This window comes from Monodelphis domestica, chromosome 2 (assembly GCF_027887165.1).
Source record: "Monodelphis domestica isolate mMonDom1 chromosome 2, mMonDom1.pri, whole genome shotgun sequence".
In the NCBI taxonomy this organism is placed as follows: Eukaryota; Metazoa; Chordata; class Mammalia; order Didelphimorphia; family Didelphidae; genus Monodelphis; species Monodelphis domestica.
The window spans coordinates 153,212,817-153,227,057 of record NC_077228.1 but is presented as its reverse complement, the minus strand read 5'-3'; the positions used below and the strand labels follow the sequence as shown (position 1 = coordinate 153,227,057).

The 14,241-nt window shown below is 36.1% G+C and overlaps 1 protein-coding gene across 4 annotated transcripts in view; it reads right to left on the bottom strand.

Annotated features, from left to right (window-relative positions):
* The window catches only part of LYST (lysosomal trafficking regulator), a 248,382-nt gene that overhangs the window by 64,022 nt on the left and 170,119 nt on the right, over window positions 1-14,241 (bottom strand). For all 4 annotated transcript variants that reach the window (XM_056816097.1, XM_056816099.1, XM_056816098.1 and 1 more), the window contains 2 exons: window positions 2,151-2,327; window positions 1,279-1,355 (listed from right to left, as the gene is read on the bottom strand). In XM_056816097.1, the coding sequence (XP_056672075.1) occupies window positions 1,279-1,355; window positions 2,151-2,327 (254 nt within the window). The remainder of the gene's footprint in view (window positions 1-1,278; window positions 1,356-2,150; window positions 2,328-14,241) is intronic.

Here is a 14,241-nt window from a genome sequence, read left to right as displayed (position 1 = left end):
TTACTAAAATAGAAGGTAAGGGTTTTTAAAAAAAGAGCTATCCCTATTGATTGCCATGTAGCTGCCACTCACAAGACAGGTAAGCTAGCATGGTTGAAGCAACAGGGTAGGAAAGAAGAGGAAAAGGCTGCCTGCCAGCCAGGTCAAACCACTGGCATCACCTTATTCACCATCTCCTCTTGGACCTCAATGGAGAAAGCCCAGGACTTGAACCCAAGAGCTTTGGGAACAGCAACCTTGCAGCCCAGTGTCCAAAGCTCTCATCCTTTTTTTTTTTGAAGACTGGCAATTGTTTCTGTGGGTGCTAAAACAACAGCTATTAAGGACCCAGAAAGAAAATTGGTACTGTCAAATGGTTGAACATCAGAAATTAATATGAAATTGCCAGGAAAATAGCATTAAAGAAGCACTATTACCATATGATTTTTGAAGCTCTAGGATAAGGACCAGGGACCCTTTTCCATTGGACTTATAGATGAAACCTTTCATGTGATGTCCATCTCATCAAAATGAGAGCTCCTTGAGAGTAGAGACTGACTTTTCTATTATTTCCCAAGCACTTACTTAGCACAGTGCTTATCCATAGTAAACACAAAATTTTTTGATTCATATAATCTTTACTAATATATATCCCTAAACCAACATATACATAAACACACATAAGTTAAATAATATTTATTTTATTAGTTAAATAATAAATTAAATAAATGCTTATTTTTTGCCTGCTACACAAGTATTATACTATGTTTATATAAATAGGGACATATAGAGGCCCCATGGCACAGTGGATAGAGAGTAGTACAACTAAAGCCAGAAAGACTGGCATCAAGTCCTGTCTTTGTTCTGTGTAGGCTGTGTGATCCTTTGCAAACCACTCCACCTCCAAAGCTCTAAGCAATTCTCTAAGATTTATAGAAATTGCAGAGAGGAGTAACTAGGTAGCTCAGTGGACAGAACACCAGGTTTGGAGTTAGAAGGCTTTGGGTTAAAATCTGGCCTCAGACACTTTCTAGCAGTGTGACTCCAGGTAAGTCACTTACCCTTAATTGCTTGGCCCTTGCTGCTCTTCTGTCTTAGAACTGATACTAGGACAGAAGGTTAAAAAAAAATTGCAGAGAAGGTGTAGTTTCCTTACCTAGGGGCTCCCTATTCCAAAGAAACCACAGTTTCAAACCCTAGCCATATAATAAAGCACTGTTGAAAATGTTAGTTGATAAAAATGCATATTAAGTCTATAATTTCCTCAAAGATAAAACTTAAAAAAAAAAAGTAGCTTACCTTTGTTGATTATTATTGACTGTTTTTTGCCAAGTTGATTTATTCACAGATTCTTCAATCTCATACTTCATTAACTCCTAAAAAATATTTTGAATAATAATTTTCTAACAAAGTATGATTTACTTAGCTATCGATACAATGACAATAACTGATTTTGAAATAAAAGTTAAGCAAGTTAAAACAATATCACTTTGGAAACCAAAACATGGAACCTGTATTTGTTTTCTCCTCAGAACACTACAGATATCACAGAGCATTTCTTTTGGACTTAAGGGAACATGAAGGGTGGGTCAAGAAAAAATAAGCTTTCATTAAAGGAAAAAGGTAATTTTTCCCCCTTTCTTTGAGATACTAAGAAAAAATTTATTGGATACTACATAGGTGCTTATACTATTTTTGCTCTTTAGATGTATGAGGTCTAAAGTTTTAAAATTAGCTTTCCATCAAAGCATCTTTTAAAAAATGATCATTGAGGGGGCAGCCGACTCAGTGGACTGAGAGTCAGGCCTAGAGACGGGAGGTACTAAGTTCAAATCTGGACTCAGACACTTCCCAACTGTGTGACCGTGGGCAAGTCACTTAACCCCCTTTGCCTAGCCCTTACCACTCTTCCGCCTTGGAACCAATATACAGTATTGATTCCAAGACAGAAGGTAAGGATTTTATTTTTTTTTAATTATCATTGTAATTACTGAAAATTTAATTCTTTTTCTTTTTTTGTTGTAGAAAAGAAGCATTTATAAACAAAACGACACTGGGACGAAGTGAATTACACGATTTTTACATAGCATAAGAAAACAATTTATTTAATTTTTAAAGTTTCATTATATGATGAAATTCCTCATGATAGAGTAATATTTATATTGACTCACCTCTTTAATTACTTTTAGGAAGTCTGATTTTGTTGGCAGACTGGGAAGAGTGCATTTATGACCACTCAATTTTAAAATATTCATGAATAATCTTGCTGTGGTTAGTTCTTCTTCAGTCAATTCTTCTTGGTGATTATGCAAAAACTCATTTAAATAAAGGACTAACTTGGCTCCATGCTTCAAAAGAAAGAGGTAATAGGAAAAGTAAAAATAGATACTTAATTTTTATTGAATAGAACTGGATTAAAATTAGAATGTACAAAAAACCTCCACAAAAGCATCATAAAATACATATTTCTTTGTGCAGCAAAAGCTACCTTCTTTTTAAAAAATTTATTATGGTCTAATTAACTATTTCTGATGTTAAGGTTATAAGCTCTTTTAAAAGATTTGAACAAAAATTCCTTTCTAAAGACTGTAATATACAAGGATAATTGTAAAAATTGTAGGTTGGTCAAAAATTCTAAAGGGGAATGATTTTTTCTCATTTATTAACTTTATTTTCATTAAGAATAAAGGGTAAAGGGGGAAGGTTGATGGCTCAGCTGACTGAGAACGACCCAGAGATGAGAGGTACTAGGTTCAAATATGGCCTTAGACAATTCCTAACTGTGTGATCCTGGGCAAGTCATTGCCTAGTCCTCACTGCTCTTCTGCCTTAGAACCAATATACAATATTGAGCCAAAGAGGGAAGATAAGGGTTAAAAAAAAAGGTGAAAGGATCAAGAGAATCAAATGAGACTGCCTAAATCCTGAATCATGATTACTCTAGGTATCCCAGAAATCAGCTTAAAACTGCATTAAGACTTAGAACAACTGGCATGTTTCCTCATTTTAAAAATTGTAATTTAAATCTGAAAGTTCACAAAAAGAATGAACATTCTTAACAAACTTATGAAAGAACACTCCACATCATTAATAACATTTATAGTTGCACTTTTTATGTCTTAACAGATGTCTTTCAAGGAGGAGTACAAAGGAAGAATATGCTAAGAATCACAGGTGATATAAAAACAATGTCAATAAATTTTATTTTTAAAATATCAAAAACTCAATATAGAAAGAAAAAGGATCTTTTGAAACCAGCAAAAGCAAGGAAATGCTTCATTGTTCCATTGTCCTCGCCCCCCCCCCCAAATCTTGGTCATTAAAAATTAATTGTTTAGGGACAGCCAGCCCTAGAGATGGGAGGTACTGGGTTCAAATCTGACCTCAGACACCTCCTAAATTGTGTGACCCTGGGCAAGTCATGTAATCTCTACTGCCTAGACCTTACTGCTCTTCTTCCAAAGTTATGGGTTTAAACAAAAATGAATTGTTTAAACAGAACTATGGTCATAAGCTTCAAATGTATCATGTGATTGTAGAGATGACTCTGGGTTTTCAAAAGTTATGCCAACAGGGCAGTTTGGTCCAGCAGATAGAAAGCCAGCTCTGAAGTCAGGAAAGGCTGGGTTGAAGTCCCATCTCATACACATACAGGCTATGTGGTGCTGAGCAAATTACTTAACTTCTCAGGAAGAACCAGATTAAAATATAACTGGGAAAAATGAAAAAATAGAAATAAAAACACAACACAAGTACTACCAATCTGTGGTTTTCTGGGCCCATATGCAAAGCAAGGATCCGGTTCCACTTGAGTTTGACCCTACTACTCAAGCCAATTGAATATTATAAATTATAAGGAAAGTTCTGACCTGCATTGTCGGTAGCAGCTTCCTCTCTTGGGAGTTCCCTATACTAATGAAAGCACAGATCCAAACTTTATTTCAGCAGAGCCGAAGCACTAGGAGGTTCTAAAGGACTTTCAGAATGGGTCCTGTGTTGTCACTAGGAATGACACAGACAGATAGTTTAAAAAGTTCTTTAGTAAGTTGGGCATAGAGTGATTCTCAGCCAAAGTAAGGGTAGGGACCATTTGTTACCTTGAAGAGGGCTTATAAATTACGTGGTATCTACAAGAATATTAAGACTTTCTAAACTCTTTGGTACCTATCTCATTCCACATAATTTTTCAAATATCACTGACAGTGACAGCCTCAGATGAAATTGCTCTCTACAATGACCTTTTCTTAGTTCTCATCCCTTTTGACTCCCTGCAGTCTTACACAGTATTACTTCTTCCTTCTCCTTGATACTCACCTTTTTGCATCACCACTTTCTATTGGTTCTTTTATTAACTGACCACAGTTCAGTATCTTTTGCTGGATCCTTACCCAGGCCATGCCTACTGCCCAGGAGTTCCCCCCAAAGCTCTGTCCTGAACCCTCTTCTACGTACAATTTTGCTTAGTGGTCTCATCAGCTCTCATCTATTCTCAGTTCTGTTTATCTGGCCCTAACCTCTCTTTTGACCTCCAGTCTTACATCTCCAACTGCCTCTTCAACATCACAAATTAAGATGTCTTGTAGACATCTTAAACTTCATATTTCCAAAACTGAGCTTGTTATATTTTCCCCCAAATCTTCTCTTCTTCCCAATTTTCCTATTACTGTTGAGGGCGTCACTATCTTCCCAGTCACTCAGGTGCACAGTCTAGTTGTCATCCTCTACTCCTCAATCACCCTCGTCCCTGCCCCCCTCCCCAATTATTTCTCTCTCTTAGACTGTAAGCTCTTTTGAGATCGGGGGCTGTTTTGTCTTTTTTTTTTTGTATTGACAGAACTTAAGCCTAGGGCATATTAATAACTTAATAAAGATTTATTAACCCTATCTCACAAGTCACATGTTTCAGTACTTTTACTAGCCTAACAGGTAAGATGAAATGTAAATATATATATATATCCTTGAAAACCTTAAAGAATTTAATAAATGTTGGTTATCATGATTAGCTATTATACTACATCTGGGGCTAATGAAGGTTTATCCATGTACTCTCTTATCTCCCTAAGATTTCTGTTCTGTTCTTTCTGGTTCCTAGAACATTCCCTATGGCAGAGAAAACAGGCAATATAAGAGCAGGGCATCTCTGACTTTCTATGTTGATGTTGTGTGCGATGAAATGTGCATTATTCCACATTATTCCCCAGAATACACTGATTAGAATTAGCAAACACAGATTGGCAACTTCCTATAGAAAATTAGTAAAGTTAGATGCCCTCCACTAGGAGATATCAATCTCTCCTTATGAAGAGTAGAAGAATCCCCCTCTTCAAGCAGCTTCATATATGGTAATACATAAATATAGGCCTTTAATATCCTCTTTTCAAATGTGGCTAAGAGACTGCACTCCCCTTCTTTCCTGTGGGAAGAGGTTTGAGTGTCCTAATTTCTATGAGAGAAACCTCAAAATTTACAAGGCATAATCTTGACTACATGTCCTAAATGGTGCAGCCTGAGAAATGTTACAACCTGAGCCCGAGAAATGTTGCAGTCTGAAAACCTTGGACAGGCCTCAAATTTGACTCAACAGACAAAGTGCAAATTTAAGGAATGTTCCCATAGGCTTGAAAGCGTTGGGAAAACCTGAGGATAGAACAAGATAAAGAAATATAACATACAAAAGCATTACGTCACACTCAGATGGTGGGAAAGAGGAGATAGCATTGTGCTGGATCCCTATTAATTCTGAGTAAATTTGAGCATAAATGTCCACTGTTTCTGAGAGGTCTCTCCAGACAGTGCTCCCTCACTCTATGCAACCCCCACATCCTCACACCCCTGAATAAAGCCACATGAGCTCTGACAGCATCTTATCAAGTCTCCTGTCTGCTCATTAAAGTTATTCTCCACAAGCCTCCATAGAATTCCACTCCACACAATGTCATCATCATTTTTTTCACCCTCAACAACAATCCTATCGCTTCAATGAACTTTTCCCAGAGTGTGGTACAAATCCCCAAACCATCCAAACCCCTCTCCTTTCCTGCTGGCCCCAATTTACAAGGGACCCTTTCTGTTATGCTTAACTTTCCTGGCCAGACTCAGCTGACTCTGAACTTAGCACATTTTCTTCCATCAACTTGGCCTGCTTCTATCTTATGTATATGTTGTTTTTTTAAAGACCAAGCTGTTCGATGAAATTTGTATACAACCACATAGATCTCTAGACAGTTTTCCCATTCTCTTCTCACTAGGATGACTTTTCTTTGTATAGTCAGAATTTCATTCATGAAAACTTGTCAACCATCGTATACTAGCTTTCTCTGTAAAAGGTTTATGAGAACATTTTTTAAAATATTTTGGGAAAACTCATTATGTTTTCCCTCAAATTCATCTTTTTTGTCAATTTCCCTACTGCTGGCCAAGGAAACATTATCTTTCTAGCACTGTCCTCAGTTTCTCAACCTCAGCATCATCCTTAACTTCTCAGCATCACTCTCTACATATAGCCAATCAGTTGCCAAAATCTTCTTGTCCGTATTTTCACATTATCTTGTTTAGATCTCCTCTTCTCCAATCCTACAACCAGCAATGTGCTTGTGGCCCTTTTGTTGGACTACTGACCTTCTTCTTTTGTGATATTTGACAATGCTGACCACTCTCTTCATTCCTGGACACTATCTATTAATGCTTTTTATGACACTTCTCTCTCCTGTTGCTCCTTCTCCCTATCTGGCCATTATCCCTATGGAACCTCCTAACTAAGGTTGTACCTTTATCTTCTCTATATCTCTCTCTGTTTTGGTGACCTCATTAGCTCCCATGGAATTATGAATTAAAATTTCTATGGAGATGGCTCATAATCTATATATTCAACCCTGGTCTATTTTCTGATTTATATCCCTATATTATTAACTCGACTGCACAGTTCAATGTGACATTCTTGGCATCTTGGATATAACATAACTTATTATCTGTCCTTTTCTCTATAAACCCATTTCCATTGCAAATTTCCCTACTATTGTTGAAGGCAACACTATCCTTCTATTCTCCCAGGTTCTCAACCTCATGATCTCCCTCAACTTCTTACCCATCAATACTTCAAGGACCAAATATAATCTCTTCTGTTTTTATTACAAAAATAAACAGTGGAGGAGGCCAAGGCTTTTATGTGGATCACAAATGGAATTGCACCTGTGAATGACCACATTTCCAACCTTTGGACGGGAGAAGGACTAGAGGATATGAAGGATGGGAAATCAAGGAGATAAGATTTTGAAGAATGTATGCCAGGACTTGAGAGAAGGGAAAATGGGGAGAGGAGAGAGGGGAGAGGAGAGAGGAGAGAAAGAGAGAGAGGGAGAGAGAGAAAGGGAGAGAGAAGATTGTGAAGAGAGAAAGACAAAGACATATACATATAAATATATGCACACACCCACACATATATATGTATAATTTTAACCATGGAATACATAATCAATATCGCATCTTTGGTTGACTTCATTAAATTAAATAAGTTCTGAGGACAATTCAAGACAAGCAGGTCACACACAGCAGAAAGACCTGGCATCAGGAAGCCTCATCTGTATGAGTTCAAATCTGGCTTCAGACGCTTACAATCTCTGTAACCCTGGGGGGGTGGAGGGGGAACACTCAACCTTGCTTGCCTCAATTTTCTAATTTGTAAAATGAACTAGAGAAGGAAATGGCAAACCATTCCAATATCTTTGTGCCAATAAAATTCCAAATGGGATCATGATTAGTTGGAAATGACAAAGACTGAACAACCACAAAAACTCTGAAGCATTGTGCTCAGGGTATGAGATTGTAAGATTAAAAATTAATATCCAAATACTCCAAGTATTATATTTTATAAGAATTTATTAATAATAACTTGAAGGAAAAGAAAAATGATAGCCGTAGCAAAGAGAGAGTTGCCCAGACTGCCAAAAGTGGGAAGAAGAAAGAGAGTGGAGTTCACAGAAACTTATTTACAAAACATGAGGAAAAACATGAGGATGCAACATGGGGACAAAAGAAAAAAGAATTTTTGGAAGAGAAAAAAATTCTGGGAAATGGAGTTGAGAGAGAGAGAGAGAGAGAGAGAGAGAGAGAGAGAGAGAGAGAGAAGGTTGTGAAGAGAGAAAGGAAGGAAGGAAGGAAGGAAGGAAGGAAGGAAGGAAGGAAGGAAGGAAGGAAGGAAGGAAGGAAGGAAGGAAGGAAGGAAGGAAGGAAGGAAGGAAGGAAGGAAGGAAGTGTTGATTGGACCTGACAAAATATAGGTCAGTGAGTTTGACTTTGATGGTGGACAAAGTTCTGGAAAAATTACTAAAAAGATGGTTAATGAACATCTAGAAAGGAAAGTAGGGAACAAAAAGATTTAGAATACAAGAAGAAGCCTCGGTGGATTAAAAAAATTTTTTTTTTAAATCACAGTGTTGCTAGATGGGCAGGTCAAGGGAATTCTATAGATTAATATTTACCTAAATTTTATCAAGGCATCTGACAAATGTTTCCATACTATTCTTGTGGAGAAAACACTCCCAAAATATGGACTAGATAACCATGGAGCTTTCATTAGAGACTAGTTGGATGGCCATACCCAAAGGGTCAACGCTAATAGCTGAATGACAGCTTGGAAGGTCTTCAGTGCAGAATTCTTAGTACCTGTATTTGTTTTTGGATAAATGCGTAATGCCCTATCACATTTGTGTATGATCCAAGAACTAGAGGGAAGAAAAAACTTATCATTGGCAGAGAGTTATGATCAAAAAAGAACTAAAAAGGTTAGTACCAAGGGCTGAATCTAATGTGATTAAATTAACAGGTGTCTATGTAAAATCTTAAACTTGGGCACCAAATCAGACTCATTAGTACAAGATGAATGAGGCCTGGCTTGGCAGCAATTCTGGGGATTTTAATGAATTGCAACCTCATTGAGTCAACAATATCATATAATATTCAAAAAAAGCTAAAACAATTTAAAATATTTCATTAAGAGGAAGATGGTAATTCCTGCATACAGGAAGTAACAATCCTGTTACACTCTGTCCTGTTCAAATAATTTCAGAAATAGTACACTCGCTTCTGGGTGTTATGCTTTAGGGACATTGATAAACCAATGACAATCTAGAGCAAAACGTCAACATATTTTATGTTATAAATTCTTCCAGCAGTCTGGTAAAATTTACAAACTCCTCAGAATGTTTTCAAATGCAGAGAATAAAATACATAGGATTATAAAGGTAATAAATTATAATGATCAAAATACAGATTTTAAAAGAGTAAGATTCCTGATATAGAATGGTAAAGGACCTCAAAAACATGTTATATAAATATTGATTGGAGGAACTTAGGATGATTATCTTGGAGAAGAGCAGACTTAGAGAAAAGACATAACGACTATTTCCAAGTACATCAGAGTTTGTCTGTTGGAAAAATTATTAGGTTGGCTCCAATTTATACCACAGAGTGAAAGTACGATCAATGAATAGTTTCAGAGAGGAATTACTAGATGGATCCAGGGGATTACTCCTTAGTGGAGATTTTTAAGCAAAGGTTGGATAGCCACTGATTGGGGACACTATCCACAAAAATTCTCTTCATCTATGAATAGGATCAAATGTCCTCTGTAGTCCATTTCAACAATGCAAGATTCTGTGTCTCTCTTTACTCCTGTTTGAGTGTTGTTTCCAATATACACATATTTTATATATAGTGTACCATACTGGAGGGAGTAAAAAACAGATTGAGATGGTCAAAAATATGACAAAATTGGTCTCAGCAGGTTCTTAGGTAGGCATGTCAGTCAAATAAAACAGTTTTCACAATTCTGAACTTCTGATTTGGTGTGCTTATTATAAGTTATCATCTATTATCATTGACCTTCAAAATGCTAGTTAGCTTTTCAATAATCAATCACTATTCACACCATCCATCACATTTTCAATCTCTTAGTGATGTTACAGCCTCAGAAGTGCATCAGGGAGGAAATTATTCTTTGAGCATGAGTTCTGTAGGTCCACTAATGGAGCACCATCATATGTTTTCTGTGATACTCATAGCCTGAGCGAAATAAAAAATTAAAACAAAAAAGGAAAAAAGTTCATCTAATATTAAAATAGTAATAATTTATATTTACATAGTGGGTACGGAAGGGAATAAGCTTTCATATAGTAGCTACTATGTGCCAGTTACCATGCTGAGTCCTTTACAGATATCAGTTTGATCCTTATACCAACCCCTTTGAAGTCAGTGCTATTATCCTCTTTTCATAGAGAAAGAAATTGACCAATAGATAAAAGACACAACCAGAATGTTAGCACTCACATGAGATTCAATCCTCCTTCTTCCTGACAATAAAAAAAAACAACTTGCACTCATATACCATCTATTACATGCCAAACACCACACTAAATGCTTTAAAATAGTATTTCAACTGATCGTTATAACAATCCTGGTAGGTAAGTGCTATTATTATCTCCATTTTTCAGCTGAGGGTATGGAGATCCACAGCAGTTAAGTGACTTGTCCAAGGTCACACAGTTAATAAGTATCAGAGATTAGATTTAATTTTCTACTAATACCCAGTTCTCTATTCACTGTACCACTTCATTATGCACCATCCCTCCTCCACCTTTCAAGATATTTAGTTTCTCACTTTTAAGAGTATTTTAGCACAATTACATAAACTTCATATTAAAGATAAGGCAGGATTATTTATGTTTGGAAAAAGGAATAATAATTAACAAATTATTTAAGTCTATATTCTTCTAATCCAGGTTAATTATTGTTTGCTTTAAGCAAGACATTTTGCATTATTAACACCATCACACCCATGAATAAATGACACTGCAATACAATATTACTGCAGAAACTAAGAATTATTTAATGTTTTTATACAGATATCTATGACCTTACTACCAAAGTTCTACATTCACCATTTATTATTCATAACATAAATGTAAATAGAACCACAGTTTGCAAATTTGCTGCCAACCCTTTCAATAAGATATTAATTAGTATTTAATTCTAACATGAACATTGTTAAGTCAGAATTCATTTAGTGCTTACCAAGTACCAACCACTGCAAAGCAGTGGAGATACAGAAGGCAAAAAGTTCCTTGCAAACAAGTATGTACATACAAAATGTTTACAGGGAAAGTGTAACGTAAACTCAGAAAGAAGGCACTAGAAGTGGATGGAAGCAGGAGGGGCCCTACTGGACAAGGCCAGATTTGACTTGAGTCTTTAAGGAAGGAAGGAAAACTACAAAGTGGAAGTGAGAAGGAAGAGCACTGCAGGTATGGAGAACCACCAATGAAAACGTACAGAATCACAAGCGAGAGAGTCAAGGCAGGGTTGCAGGGTCACAGCAGGTGGAGGAGAGGAGGAAGACTGGAAAAGTAGGCTGTGAAGGCTTTCAAAGTCAAAGAGAGGATTTCAGGTTTGAACTTGGGAGTAATCAGGTAATAACTGAAGAGGAAGTGACACAGTCACACGTGAGCTTGACTCTCACAGCAATCACTCTCACAACAGCAGGGAAGACAGACACCAGAGGCAGGAGGAATAGCCCACAGGCTACTGCAATGGCCTAGGCATGAGGGCCTGTACCTGGGTGGCTGTATGTGAGTGGACCAAAGACGTCCGTCTACGAGGAATATTATAAAGGAAGAAATAAGACTTGGCAATATATTGGATAGGAGAGGGATGTACAAATGAGGAGCTGAAGAAGATACCAAGGCTGCAATCCTGGGAGCTGGGAAGATCATGATGCCCTTCACTGTAAAAGGGAAGCATTACTCTTGGGTTCTAGAGTGTATAGTGATTTTTTGACAAATTTATAAGAATAAGAGCCACCCCCAAATTGATAAACGAGCAAAAGATATGAATAGACAATTTTCAGATTGAAGAAATAAAAGTTATATTATAGATATATTTTTAAAATGCTCTAAATCACTACTGATTAGGGAAATGCAAACCAAAATAACTCTGATATCACTTCATACCCATCAGACTGACTAAAATGACAAAAAGTCAAAGTGAGAAATGTTGGAGGGTATGTTAAAAAATGGGGGGCACTAATGTACTGTTGGAGTTGTGAACCAATTCAACCATTTTGGAAAGCGATTTTGAATTACAACCAGTGTTATAAAATTGTGTATAACTCTTAGATCCAGCATTGCTGGATCTGTTTCCCAAGGAGATCAGAGAAAGAGGAAAAGAGATCAGATGTTACAAAATATTTATAGCTCTTTTTGTGGTGGCAAAGAACTGGAAACAGAAGGTGATGACCATCAGTTGGGGAATGGCTAAATTAATTGTAGCATATAATTATGGTGAAATACTACAGTGCAATAAGAAATGATGAACATCTTGGATTTAAAAAAAAACAACATGCAAATAAATATATGAGATAGTGAAATGTGTAATACTAGGATAACATATAGCCACAGAACAAATGCTGGAAGAATAAACTGTGAATGTTACCTCTAGAAAGTGAACAAAAAATAGAATATGAAAACCTTTATTTATATGAACATATTGACCTCATCAATGACATCTTTTGAGATGCAGGGAGGTTTGGGGAGAGGCTGGGACACTTTTGGATGGAATTTATTATATAGATATAAAGAAAAGTAAGTTAAACATATAGGAGATTTTAAATTTCATTTGCGTACTATCTTCTTCTTTGGATATGGACACGTAAGTATTGTTTGGCTTTGTAAAATTTGGAATAATAAAAAAAATTTGGAAGAAAAAAAAAAGAAAACCCCAAGTGAAGTCATGAGACAAGACTAAAACAAGTGAAAAACAAATAAAAGATAAGAAAGTAATGACATCAGTTTTTCTGAAAAAGTTATTGAGGCTTTTGTGTACTAAGTTTTTGTATCATCATGGCCAAGACTTATCAGTGTCTTCTAAGGCTGGATGAAAAGATACAATATTTCTGGAAGATTATAATCCTGCTGTACTACTCTGTTCTAATTAGACCACATATGGAGAATTGAGATTTGGTTTGACTCAATACATTGTAGGCAGGAGTGTTCCTAGTTTTACAGGAATTTTAGCAGAGTTCAGAAAAGGTAAACCAGGGTTGTAAAGGGCCATGTGATGAATGATTTAAAGAACAGGAGATACTTACTTTACAGAGACTCAGGAAAACATGAAAGCAGTCCTGAAGGGCTGTCACATAACATGGAAGGAGGTTAAAAGTGTGGCACAGTGGAAGAGAGCACACTGGTTTATAATAGCAAGAGGGTCTCAGTCTAAGCTCCACTCAGTCACTATTAGCTATGTTAGCTTATGCAAGTCATCTAAACTCCTTCATCTGAGTTTCTACATCTACAAAGTCAAAGTATTGAACTAGATCAGTGGTTCAAACTAAAAAAGAAACAGATGGGTATAAAAAGCATATTTTCTTAGAAAATTGGAAAACATACCTGTGCTGATTTGTATTTTTAATTTTGTTAAACTTTTCCTAATTTCATTTTAATGTCCATATTTGTGAGTTTGACAGCTCTGAACTAGATAACCTTTAAAGTCTCTCCTAGTTCTAAATCTATGAAGTTGGTTCTGTCTGGCCCTAGAAAGTAAAAATTACAAAATGGCAAATTTAGGTATGAAATAAGGAAAATTTCCTAAAAAACAGAGCAAACTAAAATGACCTGTTTTGGGACATAACTGGTTTCTATCTCACTAAAAGACTTTGGGCAAAGTCAGATGAAAACTTATTTGTCAGGTATATTGCTGAGGATTTTTTTGGTTGTAGCTATTGAGGTTTCTTTCAACTCTAAAAGCCTGTGATTCTACAAAATGTCACCAACTTAATTTGAAAACAACAGACTACTACACTTTTTGGTGATATTTAAATTAACATATTAAGTCATCCTGTGTCATTCCTCCAAAGCATAAGATAAGCATATGCGATGGTGAAAACAGCAAGATGAGTGTTTTACAGAACACTATGAATTAAGCAAAAGACAGCTGTTTCCTGACCAACAGAGACACATGGACTATGAACAGTAGCCCTGCCAAGTTGGCAAATTAAGAAAATGTTAAAATATTTTCAGCTGTGTGACTCTTAAAAGAAACATTCTTTATTTGACTTATAAATAAAATTTTAAATGCAGTCTAAGTTCTAAATTAAAAATATTTTGGAAATCTTCAAAGCAGGTTTTTATTTGATTTTGCCACATGACTGAAGCATTAATCTAAAAATATAGAAAGATGTACCACCCCTCTCCCCAACTTATCCATAAATCAAGC